General features: G+C 37.0%; 1 protein-coding gene across 1 annotated transcript in view; it reads right to left on the bottom strand.

The window, feature by feature from the left end:
• Nucleotides 1-20394, bottom strand: part of CUNH6orf132 (chromosome unknown C6orf132 homolog) — a 44862-nt gene extending 24468 nt beyond the window's left edge. Inside the window, exons 1-2 of the mRNA XM_014054207.2 lie at nt 19990-20394; nt 4160-4275 (exon numbers count right to left, since the gene is read on the bottom strand). Of these exons, the coding sequence (XP_013909682.2) occupies nt 4160-4275; nt 19990-20137 (264 nt within the window). The 5' untranslated portion in view covers nt 20138-20394. The remainder of the gene's footprint in view (nt 1-4159; nt 4276-19989) is intronic.
• Between the last annotated feature and the right edge of the window lie 2874 nt (nt 20395-23268).

Below are 23268 nucleotides of genomic sequence, written 5' to 3'. Positions count from 1 at the left end.
CCTGTTATTCCTGCACCCCCAAAAAGAAGCTCTTCCAAATGTTTCAAATGCTATTTCTTTATTAGAAACATTTGATTGTAAATTTCACTGGGTAAGGGTCACAGAAGTTGGAGTAGAAAACAATAGACATCAGGAACCAGAGACAACAAGTAAGGCAAGCAAATATCTCCTCTCTTATTTAATGCCTAATATTGTCCAGTAAACATGTGAGAAGATAGGAAAGAAGCTGTGTGACTGAGGTTGAAGTTCAGAGCCTGTCAAAATCTGAGAGTAGGTAAATTCAGAAGTTTATTGGTGTCAAAAATTAGAGCAAGGTGTCAATTCCTACCAACCATATAGATAAATATTCTACAGATGGATCTGTCCCCAGCATTGTCCTTCAGGTCTTTTATGGTGCTTTTATGGTGCTCCCTTAACTACCTAATTGAGTTTATCTACTCCATCCACTTTGCTGTAGGTTATTATATTCTTTTTTCCTTGCATGTTTCCCAGCATTATTGAATTCTCTAGAGAGTTAAATCTTTGTATAATGTGTCTGAAGCATGATAATTGGACCCTGGTCATTTGGAGCCTATAATGTCACCCAGATGTTGTAACTTCATCGTTCAATGCAAATTTTGTAATTTGCCTTAATTACATAATTTACCTCATTTGTGCACATATCTCACATCCCCTTAAGTGCCTCCATCCTTAAGGTTAATGAGTACCAGTCACTTCCAATCTGCATATCTACATTTTGTGAACCAGACTATCATGCTAAGCAATAATATAATTGATTTGTTTGGACACAGAGTGTTATGTGAACATTGCAAAACTTGCAGGCTGCTCTGGATGTAGGCTTAGGCACAAAAGTATAGTCTATGAAAGTCAGAAAAAGTTTGAAACCTGCAATTAGGCTTTTTTCTCTGTTGCTGGCTTAGCACTATTTATCCTTGAGTTGGCAGAAAATGATATTGACATGTAATTCATTGTCCATATTGCTGATTCCTCTCTTCCTGATCAACCACGGTCATCTCATTTTCTCTCACATAATAATTGACAAAGACAACAGATGTATAACATCTTGGGGCTTCTCTTGGATGATGAATAAAGAGAAAAACATTGCTTTAGGTAGAGCAAAGGATGATTTAAGTCTATAATTGACCAGGAATGGAAAAAAGGACCAATATCATGTAGTCATAGTAGAAAAATTGATATTGCCAGAGCAGGTTTTTAGTGTAGTTATGTACAAACCAGGAAAGGTTGTTGATTAAATTAATTGTGTATGTGAACCAAGTCATTTCCTTTAACTTAATGTACATCTTACTAGGTCTGTATCACTACCTTCCACAAGATTTTCTTTATATATAGTCTTATTCCTAGAATACTGATATTTTGATAGTTACATCAGTCAGCAATGATGTTACATCTATCATGTCTCTAATCCTTAAGCTGATAGTAAAGTGTGGTTGCAGACTTTGCACTACCTTCAAATCTGAGTCCTGTTTTGCTTCAGTAATAAGGCAAGGGGAGGAGTGCGGTCCTTATAGGTTTAATGCAGAAAAAGTTAAAGAAAGCAACTGGTGGATTCTCCTACCCCTGTTTAGTTTTCCATCACATCTCATCAGCTGTTGGAGGTGGGGGGCAGACATCCATCAATCATTTTCTTTGCATCTGGACAGGAGGTGAACTTTGACAGGTGTTTAGACTTGTTAAGGCTTGCTCTGGTTTTACTTCAGTGTTTTTGTACAGGGGTGCAGCCAATAATGTGGCTCCTTTTAGACAAGGATTAAACTGATTTATGTATACCCCTATTTTGGAATAGCCCTAAATCATTCTCCAAAAGGATAAGCCTGAACTTTATAGAGTGAGAGGTGACAGTTATGAGGGTAACCCTCCCCCCCACCACTTTGCTATTTTCCCTTGTCAACTGCTTTACCAGGGTGCCCAACCCATCCTGCAGATCTGGGGTTGTAGCTATAGTGGGAAGGTGCTTTCCCACTTCAGGAAGAGAAACTGCATTACTTGTGTCTAAAGCAGTCTGATGGGTACAATGGAAACCATGTAATGAAGCAGGATCTCCCACTTCACGGTAACCCAACAGTTCTAGTCAGCTGCTTCTCAAGCTAGTTCATAGGTCCCAGCTGCACGCAGCAAACTCTTTCATCACCAGATTGCCATGCCATCAGACGTCCATGGACGGAAAATATCAGTTCCCCTTCTCTCCTCTTTCCCGCTCTACATGCTATCCTATCTGGACTCCTAGGAGGAGTGAGGAGAGATAGCTCCTGCTGCCAAAATCAAAATAGTCCTGAATAAAAACTGCCCAGGGAATGGACAGCAGCAGGCATGGAGTATATTCAACGGCATAAAATAGCCAATGAAGGTAGACAAATCTGATTGTATCATTGACCACATTATAAATGAAGGGATCAAAAGGATCAACCTCTATCATGTGCAGGAAAAAATAAACCAACCACAAAAGAAAGCTGACCGGCCTTTTCTTTAAAACCAACAATCTTCACAGGTACATTTTTCTGCTACTGCAAATTTCTTAGTAAGTTTTTCTTTATATTTAAATGAAATCTAGATGGATTCAGTTTATAGTTATTTTAATAATTATTTCTGACATTATTTTATGTGGCCATTGAAAGCACTTTTTGATCATTTTCACTGAAGTTTCCTTTTATGGACCTGAACATGGCTATCTTGCCTTTCCTTATCTTTTTTGTCTCTACACTGAACATTCCAAGTTCCTTTAGTAAATCCTCCAAGGCCAAATTCACCCATGCCACAAGGCTTATATCAGGAAAAGAAGAACACTACCTTAACATCCAAAGAATTATGATAAGCATAATCACCTCCATGTTTAGTAGTGTGTGAGATGAAGGACAGATATGTCCTTTGAGAATAGTTACTGACACATCTTTGTGGCAAGGTTAATAGGATCAGTTATAGAGACCTGTCACAAAAGAGAAGTCAGATAGCTGTGCCAGTCTGATTTGAAAAGGGAAATCTGCCTATGAAATCTTTCTTGAAAAAAAAGTTATTTTTTTTACTCTATAAATACATGCACCCTTAACATTAATGGTATCAGAATATCTCTGTTTCATCTCTGCTTGTTTCCAAATGTAAAAGTATTGGTTCAAGTTGTTCATAGGCTTATCTATCTAATAGTAATCGTTTTCTAGCAAAACTAAATACACTGAAGATAATACAACTCAAAATCACTTGATTATCTTCATAAAATTGTTACAAAGAAGAGTGGGGGGGGGGAACCTTCTGTTTTTTTCTTGCCACAGCTTTCATCATTTATCTGATACATTTTGAAAACTAGATTATCAAGTAGTGATGTATCTAATAATGATCCCTTCAACATTCCTATGAACCATATGTTCTGCAATATTTTTCATGGTATTTGCAAAAAGGATGCTAGTCCAGTCATGCAACCTGGTAGCTATAATAATTGATGCTCAAAATAGTTCTTCAAACATTCCTGTTTGAAAAATCTTGTTGTAATCCAAAGGGGTTGCAACATCTACTAAAGTCATATCCAAAGATCTTTCTAATACTTTAAGGAGAAGCCAATCTGAGACATTAATTGCATGAATGCAGAGAGTAAGCATGATATTGCAATAGTACCTCCTGAGCAGAATCAAAACCCCAGGAAGTGGGCTGAAGATTGTAACATTTGTGTCCCCTTTAGTCTTGATGAAAAGTGTCTCTCACTTCAACTACTGTTGTAAAAAGAAAGAATTTTCCAACTTTCCTTATTAATGATATCCCTGGCCTGGTTCTAAATCAATATATTTCCATGCTGTATGCAAAAAAAATCTTTCCATTTCAAATTGCAATTTTCAGCATGTATATAATATGAGACCTGAAGCTCTTTTCAGTTTCCATAATATCAACTTATATTTTATGTTGATTGTGATTATTCCCTTCATCCACATAAAACCAGTATATACATTCTCACTTATAAACATGTGTTTGATATATGAAAGCTTTGGAATTTTCTTACTTCCCCCTTCTCCTCCAATAAAACCCCAATCTTATTTTCAAAGCAGCTATATTAAACTGAAACAAATAAATTTGTCCTCTATCTTCCCTTACAAGAACAATAAGATTGTTAGATGGATGGGTATCATCCAACATCATGTAATGTGTAGCAAATACTCACCAGAGGCAAGAAAGTGAGCAGAGGGCGCACTCTTGGACGTGGTTTAAGTGTGGCTGTTCCAGAATCTGTCATTGACCCAAAGCGATTGCCGCCATAATAAATACCATCCACTTCACCTAAAACAAAATAGTGGAGATAATAAATAAGCAAAGGAATGAAGGCCAAATGTTGTTTTTGAGATGAGTTATAAACTTCCTAATTATTCCACTCAAACCAATCCTACCATCTAAATAGTTTGTAGTAATATTTATCCATGAGACATATCAGATTCCTTTGACAGAGGGGCTTAACTAACGGGCATTAAAAATAGAAGCACATAAAAGGTCACCATGGTTTCACAAACACTTGGAAGCCATTTCAAATTACTTTATGCATAGAATCTAAAAATCATTAGAATCCTTCTAAAGATGCAACCTAAACTTGCCATAAAATACAACTTCAGCATGTACTCAGAAGCTTCTCCATGATTATATTAATACGATACAAGATGAACCAGCAAATATGTAAATTCTTTCATTCGCAGCCTTGCATCCTTACAACCATTGTAGAACTTGTGTGGGAATTAAAAACTGAGTTGGTTAACGATGAGCTCAATTTCTGATCCAAAGAAAAGACTGCAAAGACTTCCTCTTGGGCTATGATGTGGAACTATTTCCATTGCCAAAAGCACCCTATTGCCATGTGCCTGGTCACCATAACACCAACTTTTGTTCTGCATAAGCAACTGGGCAGGGAGTCTTTCTGCTCCCAGAACTTATTGATGGTGTTTCCGCTTGCTATTACTAGAAGAAAAGTAGGAGGGAAACAAATAGAAGAGTGTGGACTGATTGAAGTATTCATTTTTGTGCTTCCTTTTGGCAACCAATTTCCCTTGCTAATGGGCAGGGGGCAGGGAGTGTCAGCAATTACAATTAACTTTACAGTTTACTTTACTTTACAACAGGTGAGTAGGGGAGGGAGAAAAGGGATGCACAAATAGCCAATGTAGCACAAGTGCATAGTAACTGGGATAAAGTTCACTGGGGGAGTAAACTTACTCAAACAGTTTGCAACTTTACCTGCCTACATCCTCATTGACTTTCACCCTATGCGCTTCCCATAAGCAAAGACTTTGCTATCAGGAAGCTATCAGGAAACATTGGAAATGAAGATCACATGACTGTGGCTGACCAAGGCAGTGTGGCAGCAGAACTGAAGCAGCAGTAGCACAGCAGTGCTGAAGAGGCTGCAACTTCCCCAAGTTTTACTCCCATGGGTGTCATAGGTCCAGGATTTAAGACACATTTTGTAAATTAGTTCATTGGTTTAAAAACCGTTGCTCTTTGAGGCATCATTTCAACCAAACAATATGAGAGTTTTAGAAGTATATAGATATTCTAATGGACACTTACTCTTGGAACTATTATTCACAATAGCACAATTTTTATATTTGTGGATGAACAGTTTCTATAACTCCTACATGTCATACTTCTGTCTTATTCTGATATTCAGCCCTTGCTTAAAGATCAAACCATATTATTTACAAACTAAATCTTGTGAAAGAAAATAAAATCAATGTTGGTTACTTCCTTATAAGCACCGATAAAAATTTGTGAGTTAAAAGAGATGCAAATCAATATATCCCTATCAAGATAACACACCCTTATTTACAATTCTACCTAGCTAGCTGGCTGGCTGGGAAAGTGGGTGTTTGAAGTTGCATCCCAGTCAGAAGTATCAGACACTGCATTACAATTTCAAAGTAACCCATGTTTCTGAAAAACCATTGTAGCCCTGTTGATGTATGAAAAAAAAATTCCAAAAGTTAATTTGGGTAATATTTCCAATACAATTAACAAAAATAGCAAGAACGTATGCAAATTTGAATTTTTCACAGTGTCCCAGCAGGAAAGATGATATAAAAACAGAAGAAGCAAGAAAGTTGGAAAAAATGAGAATAGACATTTTAAGATATAAGACTTTCAGTTTAATGCCATTTGCAGTATGGAGTACAGAGTGGGAACAGAAAAAAGAATGAAATCAAGAAAGCTTTTTCAAGTGTGGTGAAAACATGTTTTCCTATTCTTATCAGCCTTCTATCTAAAGTGGAGTAGTTAATCCTACTGATAACTCAGCCTCTTTTTACCCATGATCTTATCTGACAGGTTTTGTTAGACCAACCAATCAAACTGTGGCGTCAAAGAACAAGCAACAGCCTGCTCTACACAACCTGCTATTCCCAAAACCCAAGCTTCAACATTTCCTTTACGTCCTTCCATTGACAGGGACTCTGTTCTCATACCCAAGTGCTTTAGTTGCTTTTATCACCTCAACAGATCTTGGTCATTTAATTATGCTCAGAAGACTGAAGGACAAAACATCCTTAGTGTTTTTCAGTGTTGCAAATTTACAACTTGCATCCACCATAGTGCTTTTTGTCTGGTGTCTTTGAAGAAAACATCAAGCAGGATCATAGATATGCATTCAAAGGATGAGACTTCATTCAAAGAGACCTGCTCTTTATCTTGATGTTTCATTTTTTACTAAGTAAGGCATTGGGGAATAATAAAAATTAGAAGGCAATATTTCATAATCACAACAACAATATGTGTAAATTCCTGGAAATGCTCACCCTGGTTCATTCGCTGGATAAAATAAATGCATTATCCCAATAATAATATACCATGAAGATCAGTTTCAAGATGAACTGGGCACATAGATGAAATATTTCCTATTTTTTGGGAATAAGAAGCAACTTGCTGGGAAGCACCCAGCCTGGCAGAGAGGAGGGATCAAGCATGGAGTTAGCCTGGAATCCCTGCACACCACCAAAAGGTTAGAACCGACCTATCTCCTTTAGGTTCCATCAATCTCCTACACTGAGGACATTCTTGTATTATAGGCAGAACTTAATAAAATATTTAGCTTGATTTCTGCATGTATGCGTCTGGTAATTCATGCCTGACACAACTTGGCAACCTATGACCCCTTGGATCATTATTTCAGACATTTCCTGACCAGATTTCTCAATGCCTTCAATAATGGCAGAGCTTCTAAAGGACTTGAAAGGTTCTTAAAACATGCAGGGAGATATTCAGAGATGTATCCGTCTTGAAAGTATGTTGAACTGTATAGCACAATCAAATATCAGGAGTTAACCAGAGGAAAGGTTTTATGACACTTGTATTATGTCACAAAATGCTTATCTAGGCTCTAGAAAGACCATGTGTTTTCCGATGGTCTTAGGCGACCCCTGTGAAAGGGTTGTTCAACCCCCAAAGGGGTCGCGACCCACAGGTTGAGAAACGCTGCTTTATTGTATTTTTATGTCATAATATGCTTTACAAAATTTGCCAAATTTCAATTACCCAGGAGTTATGGATCCCAGATTTTGCATGCATTACGTAAGTTAGTTCATTTAGGTACCTTAATTGAAAAGGTTTTGCCCTATGATGCACTATTTTGCCCAGTTAAAGGTCACATACACAAAACCTTTAGCAGTATAGCAAGCAACTCAGAGGATGCGGATCAGAGGCAGTCATATTTTAGTACCAGGACTGAGAGTTTTTACAATCATAAAAATATAACAGCATATCAAAGAATAGACTTGTCTTTAATATTCTGCCAAAACATTTAGCCCTTAGTTCCTTAGTTTTCACCTTAAAGGGTCTCCTCCTAAAATGGTACCTTTTAAAAAAAATAATTAGATCTATTTTTGCACTGTAGTATCTCATCTTAAGTTGTCAACTGGAGTTCAAAATTGGCTTGACAGAAATTTGACAGAAAAGATACAGATTTAAATCTTTTAAATTACTCAAGGAACTTTAACTAAATCTACAAGTAGACTTTAGGACTTTATTTACAAGAAAATCTATGAAGATTTATAGTCTTAATGTATGTGATTTAACCATTTAATAGATTGATTAAATCAATTACATGTTTCTATATTTGCAAATGAGTAAACCAAACCTATTTCTGAATATGTATGTCTGTGTACTTAAATATATGTATTTTTTTTCAAACGATCCTAGCACATAAATAGTAGTAGGTACTACTTTAGAAGGCAAATTCATTTGTCTGCAAAACCAATGAGGAAATGAAAAATTTAAAGTTAGGTTTGTCACCTACCATTTTATAAGAAGTTCTATTTATGCATTTTGAAAATTGGGATACCTTACTTATTTGGCTACAATTTTACATGTGCATAATTAGGACTTTCATTAAAATAAATAATACTTTCAAATTAATATGTATTAGATTGCATAGTTTATAATGAGTTAATATAATCTGTTTATTCCAATAGTCCCCTAAAAAGACATTGAAAACATATACATGTTTAATCAGAAATATAAATGATCTTTTATCATTTAAATTAAATTATAAATTAAATGTTGATTTAAATCAAACTTTTACAACCTGATTCCTCTGACGATGAAGTGGATTAGAATTATGGCTTTTAGAATGCCATGCTAGCATAGTATTTGATCATATTGAGTTGGTATTCTAGATTAGAGTTTCTAAACTTCAGCAATTTTAAAATGGCGACTTCTACTTCCCAAAATTCTCTAGCCAGCATCTTAAACTAGATTGTGGAAATTTGGTATATCTGGATGGCAGCTGATTGGTCCAGTTTGTTTAACTTATCAAACATCAGGAACCTAAATTTTAGCATCTCTCCCTTTCTTTTACAATTAATTATATATCCAAACTAATAGTGCTAATTGGATAATATAAATAACTTGACGTTTTGAAGAAGCCACTCTTATTCATTATCTTTCTGCATACCTCTTAGAACAATATTTGGCAAATATAAAAGAATTTAAATCTGACCTCGAAAGGTATAAGCAAGCCATTAAAAAGGGTCTTGGAAAGACCAGAGACAGAAGGAAGTATGAAATTCAAAATAACCCCGCCTTACTCTTGTTTAGTATAAGATGAAACAGAAAGAAACCTGGACAAGATTTTCTTATTTATAAACTGCAACAATAAAATAACATTCCTGGAAACACTGTGGTGTCTGTGTTTTGACCCAGCCCACTTTGAAGACATGACAGGAATCTAAGATTTGTAGAAATCTCTATCACCTGATAAATATTCAGAAAAACTGCCCTTGAGAGGGCATCCCAAAATAGCTCAGCAGGGGCTGACATGCTCCTAGAATGAGGCAAGCACATGATTCTTGAGGGAGAAGGGAAGGAAATCACAAGGGAGGATTTAGCAGAATGGAAGAAAGACTGTAGGAACCAAAATATTCAATTGTTCTTTCCTTTTTCAACTCTCAAATGTATCTGTTTTTCTGTAGCCCAAAATATGCATGGAGGAAAATGAACTTGGGAATGGGAGGAATGGGAATTAAGAAAAAAAGTGGGAATGGGAGAAATGGGAATTAAGAAAATGTGATGGATTATAGTAAGAAGGTGGACTCCCAGGAGGGACGTGGTGTATTTCAGAGGACTAAGCAATTCAGCTCAGATATCAAGTGAGAAAGAGGATGAAGCCAGCTCCTTCCTACCAGTTCACAAAGTACATTGCAGATGAAGATAGCAGAGTCCTTAGTCTGGTAAGATTTTGTCTACAGGTGTTAAAACAACAAAGAACTAAGCTTAGAAGAATGACCACACGTCATTCTTGGGTTTGGGCCTGACAGATGAGCATTAATGGCATAGACTGTCCTGAACCAACATAACACCAAGGACAAGCTTCTTGTATTTTACCAGTTTCCTGAAAGACAGGCCCTTTTGCTCTTTCTCTTTTACTACCTGTCCTCAAGACTTAGTTTATTGAACTGAAGTATACGTCAGTTTGGTATACACAGCTGTGTGATATAGCTTATTGTTTCATAGAAAGGGAATGTTTGGGGAACTTTATGACCCTGTTGCTAGTACCATCATGATCATTCAAAATTACTGCAAACACATGTTCAGAAAGACAATAATAGAGATTAGCCCATATTTATTATCCAGACCTCACATTTTTCAGAAGTTTTTTGCAATAACAATTGGGATCTAGACACAACTATAGGCCTATTAAAACAGCAGGGAAGAAACCTTGGACATGTTGGTACATTCCCGAATCAGAACCTGTGGACATCTTAGCTTCCACCCTCACATTCTTGCCACATAATCACACTTCTCTAAGCTGTGTTTTCTAGTTGTTAATGCAGCCCATAATTTACTTTAACAACCTTCTCAGGTGAACAGCATGAATTAACAAGTATGATCAGCAGACACACTCAAACTCTATAAGCCCCACCTCTGTTGGAAGGCTCTGCAGGAAGTTGCTGCAAAGAAAATAAACATTAAAGCACATTAAAAGAGGAGAGTCATATAGAGTACGCATGATCAGCAGTAAAAGAAGCAGAAAAATCCTTGCCCACTTGCAATTCCATTACTGATTCAAAGTCAGAAATAAACAAGGAATTATACATAATTTCATTACATAAAGGGCATCTGCATATGTGTGCTTTCTCTCCCTCTCCACCCACCAGCAAATCTGTATGCTCTTGCTGTTTTTGTCAGATAAATTAAAGCACCACTGCACCATTTTAAGCTTTGCCCATTTTAGGCATCTGGGTCATGATACGAATAGGAAAAGTTATGATTTGCACACAACTTATACACACGTGCAAAAGAGGACAAAACATCTGCAAACTACTTGTCTCTACCATGTGTTTTTTTCTGTTTAGCAGATGTAGCCCATTAATTCCTTTTCTCATTAGGAAAGAGCTGGAAGAAATGTATTTTTATGGAAATATATATCTGAATATTTCTTCTATAACAATGAGCATGCACCTGAAATTCTTCAAATATCTATTCTTCTAGATTGTCATGTCAATAAAGATTATACGCACTAAATTCATTCCTTTTAACTTATGAATTCTTGAATCAATTTTCCATCTAGATAGCCAAAATAAGCTTTGAAAACCAGCAAGAAATTTGTAGCACAATTGACACCGTATTTCTTATATAAAATATTATTCTTTTATCATGAGTAATATATATTTTAATCTCATTTAACTAATATATTAACTGGCACTGTTCCAGTCTTTTCTTACAGTCCAAAACTAAGTTTAGTATTCCATAGCAAGGACAAGCTAACAGGGTAGACTCACAAAGAGCAGAAATGCAAAGCATTTGAAAGATCCTTTCAATTCAAAATAAATATTAATTTCTGGGAATGATAAGGAATGATGAAATGGTAGGAAGAGGGTAGGGAATATAGATAATGGTAAGATAAAACAAATTAAGTCCCAGTTGTTTTAATGGTCTATTGATATCTGGCAGTCATTTATATACTACTAAAATTCTTATGTCTGTAAATTTAACAGATTGAAATGGTGCATCATAGGGCAATTCCCATGGAACTGAAACTTGGCAAATTTTATTAAACATTTTATGGCATAAAACTATCATGAAGCTTTTTATGACATAACACAAAATGCCATAAAACATTTCCTATGGTCAAGGCTCCTGATGTTTGACTGTGCTAGACAGTTCATTATGGGTTACTTTCAAGGCAGATACATCTCTGACTATTTCCCTGAATTTTCAAGAGCTTTCCAAGACCATAAGACGCTCTTCTACTGTTAAAGGCACTAAGGAATCTGGTCAGGAAATATCTCTGAAACAATGATCCAAAGGGTCACAAATTGTCTAATATTTTCTAAAGGTGGATTCTCAAGGTGGCTATTCCATACAGAGAATTCTGCTATGTGTATCAAGTTCCACCGAATGCACCAAGAAAATATTAGTATTTAAGTAGTTATTGATATGGATCGGACAAAATTAAGAAGGCTTCAGTGGCATGAAAAATAACACAAAATATTTGAGAAAGAATAAATATACAACCAAAATAGAAACATTTTCAAAACAGTTGTCCAAATTAACTGCATTCTAAGAAGTCAGTCAACACAAACTGACATGGAATGAGTTGGTTTTATGATAATTTCAACACCACCACCCCCCATTGCAATTCATCACATCCTTTATTTATTTTTGGAAATTTTCTAAAACCTTGTCAAGTTTTCATTTGGATGTCCATTTCACATAGCTTACAACCAATAAATCATATGTAGTTGCTAGCTTGCCACGCAATGGCTAATTTTATCAAACCAGAAAATATATCCTATAATGGGCCTTTAGAGTTCTAAAAAACACAGCAATAAGACACTGTAAGAGGGAAATTGTACTAAAGGCCCTACATGTAAACATGTAAACTTTGACTTACAAAAGTTCATTTAGTGACAGTTCAAAGTTACACAGCATTGAAAAAAATGACCCATGATCTTTTTTCATACTTATAACTCTTGTAGCATTCCCAGTCAGGTGATCAAAATTCGGATGCTTGGCAACTGATTCATATTTATGATGGTTGCAGTGTCCTGGGGTCATGTGATCATCTTTTGTGACCTTCTGATGAACAAAGTCAGTGGGGACGCCCACGATTGTCTCACTTATCAACAGAAATTTTGGGCTCAGTTACGGTCATAAGTTGAGGACTACCTGTACCTATTCTATGTATTCCTCAGGTTTACCTGCATCATATTATTGAGTCCTATGATGGGATTTCTTTGTAAGCAAACATGCATAGGATTGCCCTGTAAGGCAGGACCACTGTCAATAGCCATTACATTTGGAGAACTAAATGTGAAGAAAACAGACTTGCCGGTAGCAATGCAATACATCTATTGTCCAGCCTACATCTAGGACTAGATTCATACTCAGTTTACTAAGTGCACTAATTGTACATGGAGATTTGTACATGCCACACACTACAAGGCATTCCTTATTTCTTCCTTGCATAATCAAAAGGTTTCCCAGGTGTAACAATCCCCACCCCATGAAAGCTGTTTTTTCCTTTTGCCTATCATTCAATCTCCTCTGTCCACATAGATTCTATTCAGGTAACTTTTATATTACTTCTGTATTGCAATTTATTAACCGCAGCTAGCTACATAGTGCTCCAAGGAAGCCAGACACAAATCATATTCACCAATCTGTTACCATCTCTGTTTAAGTTTAAAGTAGCCAGCCATTGAATACAATTTTGTTCATTTACTGGAAGACAGCATCTATGCCAATTGTGCAATTTTTTTAAAAGGCTCTGAGCAGTCACAAGACATCTTGGAAATTGTGATGCATCTAAAAATGATGGGGGGAGTTGGGGAAGCCACAGAATGCCAGATCAGTATATAAAGAATGTAATATGATTGTATTTAATGAACAGGCAATTAAACAAACATGTGGAATATGTATGTATGTATGTATGTATAAATGAGATTGCTAAATATATAATACATTATATATTTAATGATGCTCAATACCTGGTTTTACTGAAGCAACATCTCTCTGAGAGGAATTCAAAATAGAAAACTTTGGAAAGAAAACAACCCCAATGCTTTTCTCCATCTATTATTGTCAATGGCTTTTTCATTCTAGGAATGCAAAATAAAACCTAGCAAAGATAAAGATGAATTTCAAATGGGATTAAAGGATATTTGGAATTAGAAGTTGAAGAAAAGGAATGGATTTTCCCACACATGAAGACTTTAGCATTTTCAATCTGGTGTCTTGAAGGTGAACTGTACAACAACTTCTATTGAACCAAGATAGTTGTGCATGTTGATTACAAAACACATTTGCAAGGCACCAGGTTGAGGAAGGTTGATCTGCCCCTATGATTTACTAAACTAAATATATCCCCTTGTTATAATTTAAAATAAGAATGTATGGTAGACCTCTTCCTTATCAGGTAGCAAAGAATAAGAAGGCTGAAAATCTGAGAGATTGGATTAAAATACTGCAGTAAACCAAAGACTATGATGTTTACAGAATTTGACAGCAATATTGACATGGTGAAGTTCCATATTGTTAGTCAGCTGATTATTCAAATGGAAGAACATGAGATAGGTTGGTTGGGTTTTGGACACTATGTACATCTTAGAGATTGTAGACAGTCTGGAAATCTCTCACTCAAAGACTGCCAAAACTATGAAATGTGCTTACACTAAAAAGAAGCAAGAATCCCTGTCAGCCCTATCTTTTATGAGGCAACCTCATTTCCTCAAAATTCATCTGATTGCAACAGTATAGTATAAAGCAGGGGGTAATATAGAATATTTTTGCATCCAGAGAGTATAGCATTTAATAGATTTTTTTCAGTGATCAAGAAGATGCAGATGTTATGATGGCGATGTAATGATCTTATTTCAGAAATGGAATTTTTCATCCTTTCTTCATTTTTAGAGCAGTAAATAGTAGTATCTTTAACATTAAAAGGTACATGAAGAGAATTAATGTACCAGGAATGCGGCAGCACAATTAATTCAAGTCAATTAATCTTCATTTAAAGCTAGGATTCACAGCCTTCTTTAGAGAGTTTTAAGCCATCTTGATTTGATTTGATTTGATTTGATTTATTGCATTTCTATGCCGCCCTATTCCCAGAGGGACTCAGGGCGGCTCACAAACCAAAGTAAAGGGGGGGATACAAACAGGAGGAAACAACGGACAGACAACTACAACAATTTAAAAACAATCCACAACCACACAATTCAAGCGGGGACAAGGAGCTCGTCAGCCCCAGGCCTGTCAGAACAGCCAGGTTTTAAGGGCTTTGCGGAAAGCCTGAAGGGTGGTGAGGGTCTGAATCTCCACGGGGAGCTCGTTCCAGAGGGCCGGAGCAGCTTCTTGAGGTTGAGTTGAAATATTGGAATGACAAAAATATGCCTCTTTTATATGAATTTAATCAGATGTTAGACTTTTCTCTTTACAATTTAGCCAGGAAACAGTTAACTCAAAGAACAAGAACCCCAGAGCTCTAAAATAAAAATAATTTATTTAATACGGTATATAACAAAAGAATTACAATAAATTCGAAGGAGATGCTTATTTATAGGCAGTAAAAATATTGTCCATCTCTTTATACTTTTGTTTTTAAAAAGTTGACACGTGGAAATCGATCTTTTTGTGAAGCTGGGATAATCTGTATTTATGACCATCATTTTGCTATTTGTTCTTCCTCTTATCATTATGAAAAATACTTATTGCACCAGGTTTAAAAGCAAAACCCTAATTTAAGATGTTATTTGCTGATTTGTGGTCAACAATGTTGAATTGCATCATCTCATTTCATACAAACGTATCAGAATGGACTTGTGCTTCTACTAACTCTTAATATGATATAGCTTATACCAGTTTTTGCTAAAAGGTAGCCAGGTATGTTAGAAACAAATGTAGTCAGCTCTCAGAATTCCTAGCGATGCTACACTTTGAGATCTGTCATTAATTAGGTAAGCCTCTGGTTGTGATTGGCACTGAAAATGCTGTGCATGTGTTTTTTAAAATAAAAGTAAATAAATGAATATGCCTAGTGCTCTAGATTCATTGGTAGCAGTATTTAGGTTGGGAAACAATCTTGAATTCTAATGTTTATATTCCCTATGTGATCAACATCTTCCAAAGAACTTGCTAATTGTAACCTCTAACTCTAAGCATTATGCAGAATGAAAGCAGTAAATAAGGAATCAATGAGAATAACTCCATAAGTGAAGATGAGTATTAGGAGATAGATGTACCCTGTATATAAATTCAGAGCTGCCTAAATGGCTCATTTGAGGGCTTATTTCACTTAGAATGCAAAAGGACAAGTAGAATTTGGTAGTTAAGAGAATTTCTCAGTTATTCTTACAATATTTATTCAAGTCAGTTCAAAACATTCAGGATTGTTATACTATTGGAGTTAAACTGTAAAATGAAAAACCAATTTTCCCCTCAGTCTGCTGTCAAGGTTAAATATTAAACACTAAATTAGTGTTTCAGAAACTTGACATATTTAAGAAGTTTGTCAACGTTCAAAATTCCCCAGTAAGCATGTTGGCAGGGTTTTAGGAATTGAAGTCCAAACATGTCAAAGTTGACGACTTTGAGGCACATTGCACCAACCAGCAGAATGGTTTATATCCCAGGAACATTTGTGGAAATAATTCATCAGTGATAAACTTGACTATATTTCAAGCAGTTTCTCAGAGGTAAGGTGGAAGAAAAGTTAAATCTGTTGAGAACTTGCAAGGAACTTTTTACAAAAATTGAACATTCTTGAAGATTGGGTTGTATTTACAAAAAATGACATCATCTTCCTAATCACTATATAATTAATTTGATAGGTAAGGGATATTTTTCAGATATGTAGAACACTGTTGTGTCATTTTCCTGCATTACACATGAGAGGTGTAGCTGCATTTTATGTTGAGTACATCCATAGCTTTAAGGTTAGTATAGGAAAGAGGGAAGGGCCAGAGACTAGATCCAGAAATCTTTGAGTCAGTGACACCCACAAGCCCACACCCATTGCAACTTGTGTTTACTTTGCAATTCATTTATGCAAAACTAAGGTGAGGTTCAAGCTGAATTCAACTATTTTTTTTAGTCCATGCAGCATAAAAATGTTGTAAACATTTCATTCAAGGAGCTGTTTAATATATAGGCATGGGGCATTTTCTGTGTTATGCTTAGCTATTCATTTACCTCAAACAAATAGCTTTCTCAAAGAAAGCACCAAGGCTTTGGATGTAATTTTCCACAGTACTCCATGCTAATCACAAGCATGGATGGACCAGAGCAATGTTACATCATATAGAGCCGTGATGGCGAACCTATGGCACATGTGCCAGAGGTGGCATGCAGAGCCCTCTCTGTGGGCACCCACGCCGTTGCCAGATGCTTTTCTGGTTTATGTTGCCTGCTGGCCAACTGGTCTTCACAGGCACTGGAGTGCCTGAAAAAAGCCCCATGCTGTTTTTCAGGCCATTTTCAGGCAATTTTTTTGGGCCAAAAACAGCCTGAAAACACCCCAAAATATGCTCCAAAATCAAGCATGAGTGCACTGTCCTGCTGGTCTTTTGGTTTCTGTTGCTCTGGTGTGGGCACTCGGTTCTGAAAAGATTCACCATCACTGATATAGAGCAAATGTCCTCAACCTCAGTTTGCAAATTCCAAATTCTCAGTGGTATGTGAACTGACTGAGGAAACATGATGAATAAGTATGCAGGTTGGGAAAAGGGATCATAGAAATATAGCAATAACATGTTTTCTTTCAAAGGATGTGCAGTCCAATGTTAGCAGCAGAAGGATACAGAGATAATTATTGGAAATACAAGAAAACAACTGACTGAATTTTATTTCTATACCTGTATTGGACTAATATACTGTAGCTAAGGCAGCAGATCTGCTGAAGGCATGCAGGGCAGTCTATGTATCATATACATATCTATGGATAACCATGACATAACCTCAGGCTGACAGGAAGGACGAAGTAATGTTAGAACGTATTGTTTCTCAGAAAGAATAGTGGAAGCTTGGAACCAACTTCCAGCAGAGGTAGTGGCTCATCAATAACTGAGTTTAAACATTCTTGGGAAAAACAAATGGCCATCATCTGACAATTTTTTTTTAAAGAAAATCAATTAAAAATAATATAGAAAAAAAAAAAAACCTAAAGGGCAGATTCAATGAACCACTAGGTCTTTCTCTGCCATTAATTTTCTATGTTTCTATGGCTTTATAGGACTCAAATGCAAAAGTTAAAAAAGGGATGCTGTTATTCTTCCAGCTGAATATTATTGCCTCATCTCCCTTAAGAGAGAGTTCAAACTGCATGCTATTGCATTTTTGTATGTGATAGAGAGAAAGGAGACATTAAATTTGATTCCCTTTGTCAACCTTGCCCAGTGCGCACAGACTTACTCAACTCATTATCCACACTATACACGGTCCTTGCTGGCAAATAAATAAATAAATGTTCACTTCTGTTTTAAGATTAACACAAAGGTCTCAGGTAAACAACTAGAATTCTTGTGAGCAAAAATTGTCTCTTAAATATTTACAAAGGAACCTAACGTAAAATATTTTTTTAGGATTCCCCTGTTTATTCCATCCTTGATATGAACATAAAATCATGTTAGCAATTTTGCCTCCATTGAGCCACATCCTAGATACTGCCGTTTTAAATCTCATTTCCCTGTGACAGCTATAATTCCCCTTTGTGAAAAACAGTGCATTGATCTATGCATTGATACATTTATATTTCACGTCATTCTTCTCTTTTTCCTTACACAGGGAAGATTTGATATCGCATAGCCTGAATTATCATGACAGAAGAGAGAAAGAAACATGTTGTGTAGGGGACAGATTGCTCAGCTTTGTATATATTACAAACAGAGCATGGAACCAATTTTAAATATTTGTGCAACAAAGAATGAAAACAAACATTGATTAAGTCTTCCTCATTTCTCCTAGAGCTTATTTTGGAACGACACAGAAAAGGGAATCCTGGGCTGAAAATTAAGTGTAAGAAGGAAGCAGAGTCTTCTAAATATTTTTTCAAGACTAATTCCATAATAATGCTGCATGGTAAGCAGTCAGAGGTCCTTCCTCTTGGACATTGTATTGCCCCTTAGGCTGTTCAAAGTTATAGGTTATACTGAAGCCTCTCATGATTCAACTGTGTTTTCATTTTTACAGACATATTATCATAGGTATACCTTATGCCTGAGGGTTGAAAGTGTATGTGGACAGGAATAAGAACTACCAATACGGAATGTGAAGAATAGCAACAAAGATGTCCTTTATAAATTTAATTCTTTAGCTTTTCAATCAAAATATGCACACCTATTCAATCTTGACAGCTTAGCAGCCCACCTTAGCAGCCCACCACCCTTAGCAGTGTATGTGCATAATGTTTGTGTGTGTATCTCTGTCTGTCTCTGTCTCTGTCTCTGTCTCTGTCTCTGTCTCTGTCTCTGTCTCTGTCTCTCTCTCTCTCTCTCTCTCTCTCTCTCTCTCTCTCGACAAAAAAAGTGTGCGTGTGTGTGTGGGTCTCAGATCTGGGCTGCAAAAATCAGGAAAGTAGCAAAGAAACCTCTAACTCTTTGCTGCCATTAGGTGGTTGTACAAATTTTGCATCTCAGAAGCAGAAACCCTAAGCAAGAAGCAGAACTCCTGGATCCTGAAATACTTACAGTATATATGCTATGGAAGCAAAACATTTTGTTTCTGGAGCTAACATATGGGCACAAGTTGCATAATTTGGTGACTTTTAAAGACACCACTTATGAAGAATTTTAATATGCAGTTTCCATCTATTCCATTGGCCTTTGCATTCAATATGTCTGGACAACCCCTATCTGAAGCAAATAAGTGTTGCATGGCTACCTTGATGGAGGAGATCTTAAATTTGCAAGATTAATTCTATATCATGGACACTCTGCATTCCAAGTGAATTCAGAGTTTGTACCCACCCATCTGAGCCTGAAGGCTATTGTACCACAATTACAGGCTGCAAGAGAGAATTACCACCTACAGAACAAGTCTTTTGCTGTCATTACCAGAGGCCACTAGCGCAGAGGCATCTAAAGGCCTCCTGATGGCTGCAATCAGAACAATTCTAATCCCATATGAAATGACAAACATTTTATTAAATTGACTCAGGAAATCAACTTCTCATTCTGCTCTTTAACAGTGTTTTGAGAGAAGCTACAATTGGAATCTGCTGTACTCATTCTTATGTTTAATTATTTGAGACGGCGCAAGGATCCAGGTTTTACAGGTTACAACATGTTTCCATTTCATCCAGTCATTCTTACCAAATACTTAGTGTAGATTTCTAGCTGAATTGTTGCTTAATTTGGAGTACAAATTGAATGTGCACAGCACTGCCACCCCAGTAAAAGCTCTGATGGCTGGATCAGTGCTACAATACAGAGCCCTTTTAGGTGAAAGACCACAACTAAAGTATAAATCCGTTCTCCTTTTCCTTCCCACTCTCCCTTGAAAACTCAAAGAAGCCATACTGACCTGAGGTTTTCAGGCTGTCAGAGTTGACCTCTTGTGTGAAGATCCAAGGAGGGTTGGTGACAAAGAGGGAGCTTGTAGAATTGTTGCTGGCATGCTTTTTCCCAAAGAGTCGGCTAAAAGTTCCCTGAACAGAATTATGCTTCTTCATCCTTATTTCTGCTTTCCCTAATGTTTCTTAGCTCCTCCGTTTAGCAAAGCATATTTCCAGTTTGCTCGGTTACCACCTAGCACACAGAGCTCCAGCAGGTGTTAGTCTGAGGAACTCTCTTTTCAGCTGCTTTAAAGCTAAACCACCTGAGCAGGTAGAGGGCTGGCTGCTATTACCTGGCCACACCCCACAGCACTCCTTCCGTCACATTCTTTCCTTGCTGCTACAATAAGTCATTGTTAAGTCCAAAACAGTTCTTTACCTCTGAACTGATGAAGGTCTTCCCCAGGGCAGTGCCACGTCCCAAATATAACTATAAGCTCTACAGTGCTTCCCTGGAAAACTGCAAAAAATAAAACAACCCAAGCACACTGTCCATCCAGATGTTCAGATTAAAACCAAATAAACATGTATGTATTTGTTAGCAACAGAGATTCTCCAGCCTGCCAGGTCAATATTTATTTAACTTTAGAACCTTGTCTGTTTGTTAAAGGTTCAGAAGCAACATTTCTGAATGTGCATTTTAAAAGAAAAATGGCTGTATTTTCTTTTTAGGTAAGTTTCATGCATGCACAAGAACTCAGCCATAGCAGAAGTCCAGAAGCTGAGGTCTTAAGACCTTCAAGAGCCTCTGAAAATCTGAAATGTGACCATTATGTGTCATCCAAAGGTTATCACCAAATTGTCACGTTTAATGTCATTGAAAGGAAAAATGATGAATATAATATATACTAGAGATGCTGGAGCAAGTGCTTCAGGGTACACAAGCATAGGTACTATTTGTAGGAATGACCTAAAGCAAACGTGTCTTTTTGTGAGAGCACAGTGCAGCTGCAGAAAGTAATCACACAGTCAAGGGGAGAGAAACAGTTGCTTCAAAGAGCTTTAGACAGGTGCGTACATGAACACCTCCAAACATTCCAAAGCACTTCGTGGCATGACATATGAATAGCATAGCATAGCATAGCATAGCATAGCATAGCATAGCATAGCACAGCACAGCACAGCATAGCACAGCACAGCACAGCACAGCACAGCACAGCACAGCAAAACATATAGCATAGCATAGAATACAACTTTTTTGTCACTTTAAATGTACAGTTATCAGCATACATTAAAATAAATTATCATTGCATTTATCATTGCATTCATCTCTCAAAGGATGACTATTATGCATATTCCCACTTACATAGAGAAACATCGCAATCTAGTTCGAATGTACATGGCGTTTTGCCATATACATGCCGGGGAAAAAAGAATCCTGCAAATTTACAAGACAGATGCATAAGGAACAAAACTGTTACAGAACTTAGTAGTCTTGCTATAAATACTTTGAAACCTTAATCGTGCACCTGTAAAAAGTGCCAGGGCAGAAGGAGAAATATGTGCTCTTCTCATTTGATGCAAGAAATGCAAACACTGTTTTGCATGCTTCACCAAAGGTAACGTATGAAGAGACCATCAAATTTGTAGTAACTACACCCCCAGATACTTAATACTGTTGACTACCTCTACCACTGCAGCCTTGATACAAAATGGAGTATGATTATGCTGACTTTCTAAAATCAACAAAGATCTCCTATTGTTTATTCAAAACCAGGTTATTTTTTTAATGCACCAGTCCACCAAACCTTTACCTCTTCCCTATAAGAATCTTCACTGTCATCCTGGATAAGACCCACCATTGCTGTGTTATCTACACACCACAATATGATTCATAGCAGTCTTGACACAGCAGTCATGAGTCATCAAGGTGAACAGTATTGGACTCAAGGCACAATCCTGTGGAACTTGTACTCAAGGAGATGAAATTGGAACCTTTTCTTCCAACTCACAGAAACTGGGGCCAATAAGTGAAATCAAATTTTGTTGACCTGATCCCATTCAAATTTTGCAGGGCAGTTGCAAAATTTTATGTGTGAAGGAATCTAGAAATGATCCTGAAAGAATCGTTGATGAGGGACTTAGAGAAGCAATTATGTACAAGTACAACCACAGTTTGGACTAGAATTTCACTTGCTAAACAAATAAGTTAAGTAAGTCCCATCTAATTTTACTACTTTTTTGCCATAGTTGTTAAGTGAATCACTATGGTTAATGAATCACATAGTTGTTAAACAAATATAGCTTTCCCCCTTGACTTTGTCAGAAGCAGGCTGGGAAAGTTGCAAATGACCCCAGAATCCTGCAACATGCTGGTTGCCAAGCACCTGAATTTTGATCACATGGCCATGGGGATGCTGCAAAAGTTGGAGGACCAGCCATAAGTAACTTTTCTCAGTGCCATTGTAACTCTGTACCAGTGGTGGGTTTCAAAAATTTTTAGAACTTCTTCTGTAGGTGTGGCCTGCTTCATGGGAGTGGCTTGCCGGCCATGTGACTGGGTGGGCGTGGCGAACTTGCAAAATGTGGTGAAACTCACTTAACAATGCTCTTGCTTAGCAACCAAAATGTTGGCTCAGAAACTCTGGCATTTGAAGTGTGCAAGTCTTAAAGCTGTCAAGTCACAAGACCCTTGCACCCCTAACCCTTTAGAAACAATCCCCCAGGGGTGTTCAAACTTGACAGCTTTAAGACTTTAAGGTTTAGATAGGACTCTTAGAGGCAGGTGGGGCAATTGGTGAGCCAGCCAATCAGTGAACGGCGGGCGGGAGGGCAAGCATGGTACAGATGGGCAGGGGGAGGGAGCTGGAACCAGTTCTAAATGGCATGGTAGATTTGTGGAACCTCTTCTATAGAAGAGGTTAGAACTGGCAGGAACCCACCCCTGTTCTGTATAGACATACCTATGGTCTATGCAATGTTTCTTAATTTTGGCATTTTAAGACATGTGGACTTCAACTCTCAGAATTTCCCAGGCAGCATGCTAGCTGGGGAATTCTGGGACTTGAAGTCCACACATCTTAAAAACATCAAGGTTGAGAAACACTGGTTTAGAAATTAAAGCAAGTATGAGAAGAAACTCAGTGATTATTGTATAAAATGCGGCATAGAAAAACACCAGTTTCCAAATTTCTCTTATTATACCTTACTATAGTGAAGAACACTCTTGGAATCCCTGTGGCTTGTTGAGCCTGGAAAGGGATGACGGTGTGACCCTTGGACTAGAAGAAGTCAGAAACCCTGGACTT

Source organism: Thamnophis sirtalis, unplaced genomic scaffold, assembly GCF_051295495.1.
Source record: "Thamnophis sirtalis isolate CommonGarterSnake01/CBP01778 unplaced genomic scaffold, rThaSir2_p1.2 scaffold_7, whole genome shotgun sequence".
NCBI lineage: Eukaryota > Metazoa > Chordata > Lepidosauria > Squamata > Natricidae > Thamnophis > Thamnophis sirtalis.
This window is presented reverse-complemented; position numbering and strand designations above follow the sequence as displayed.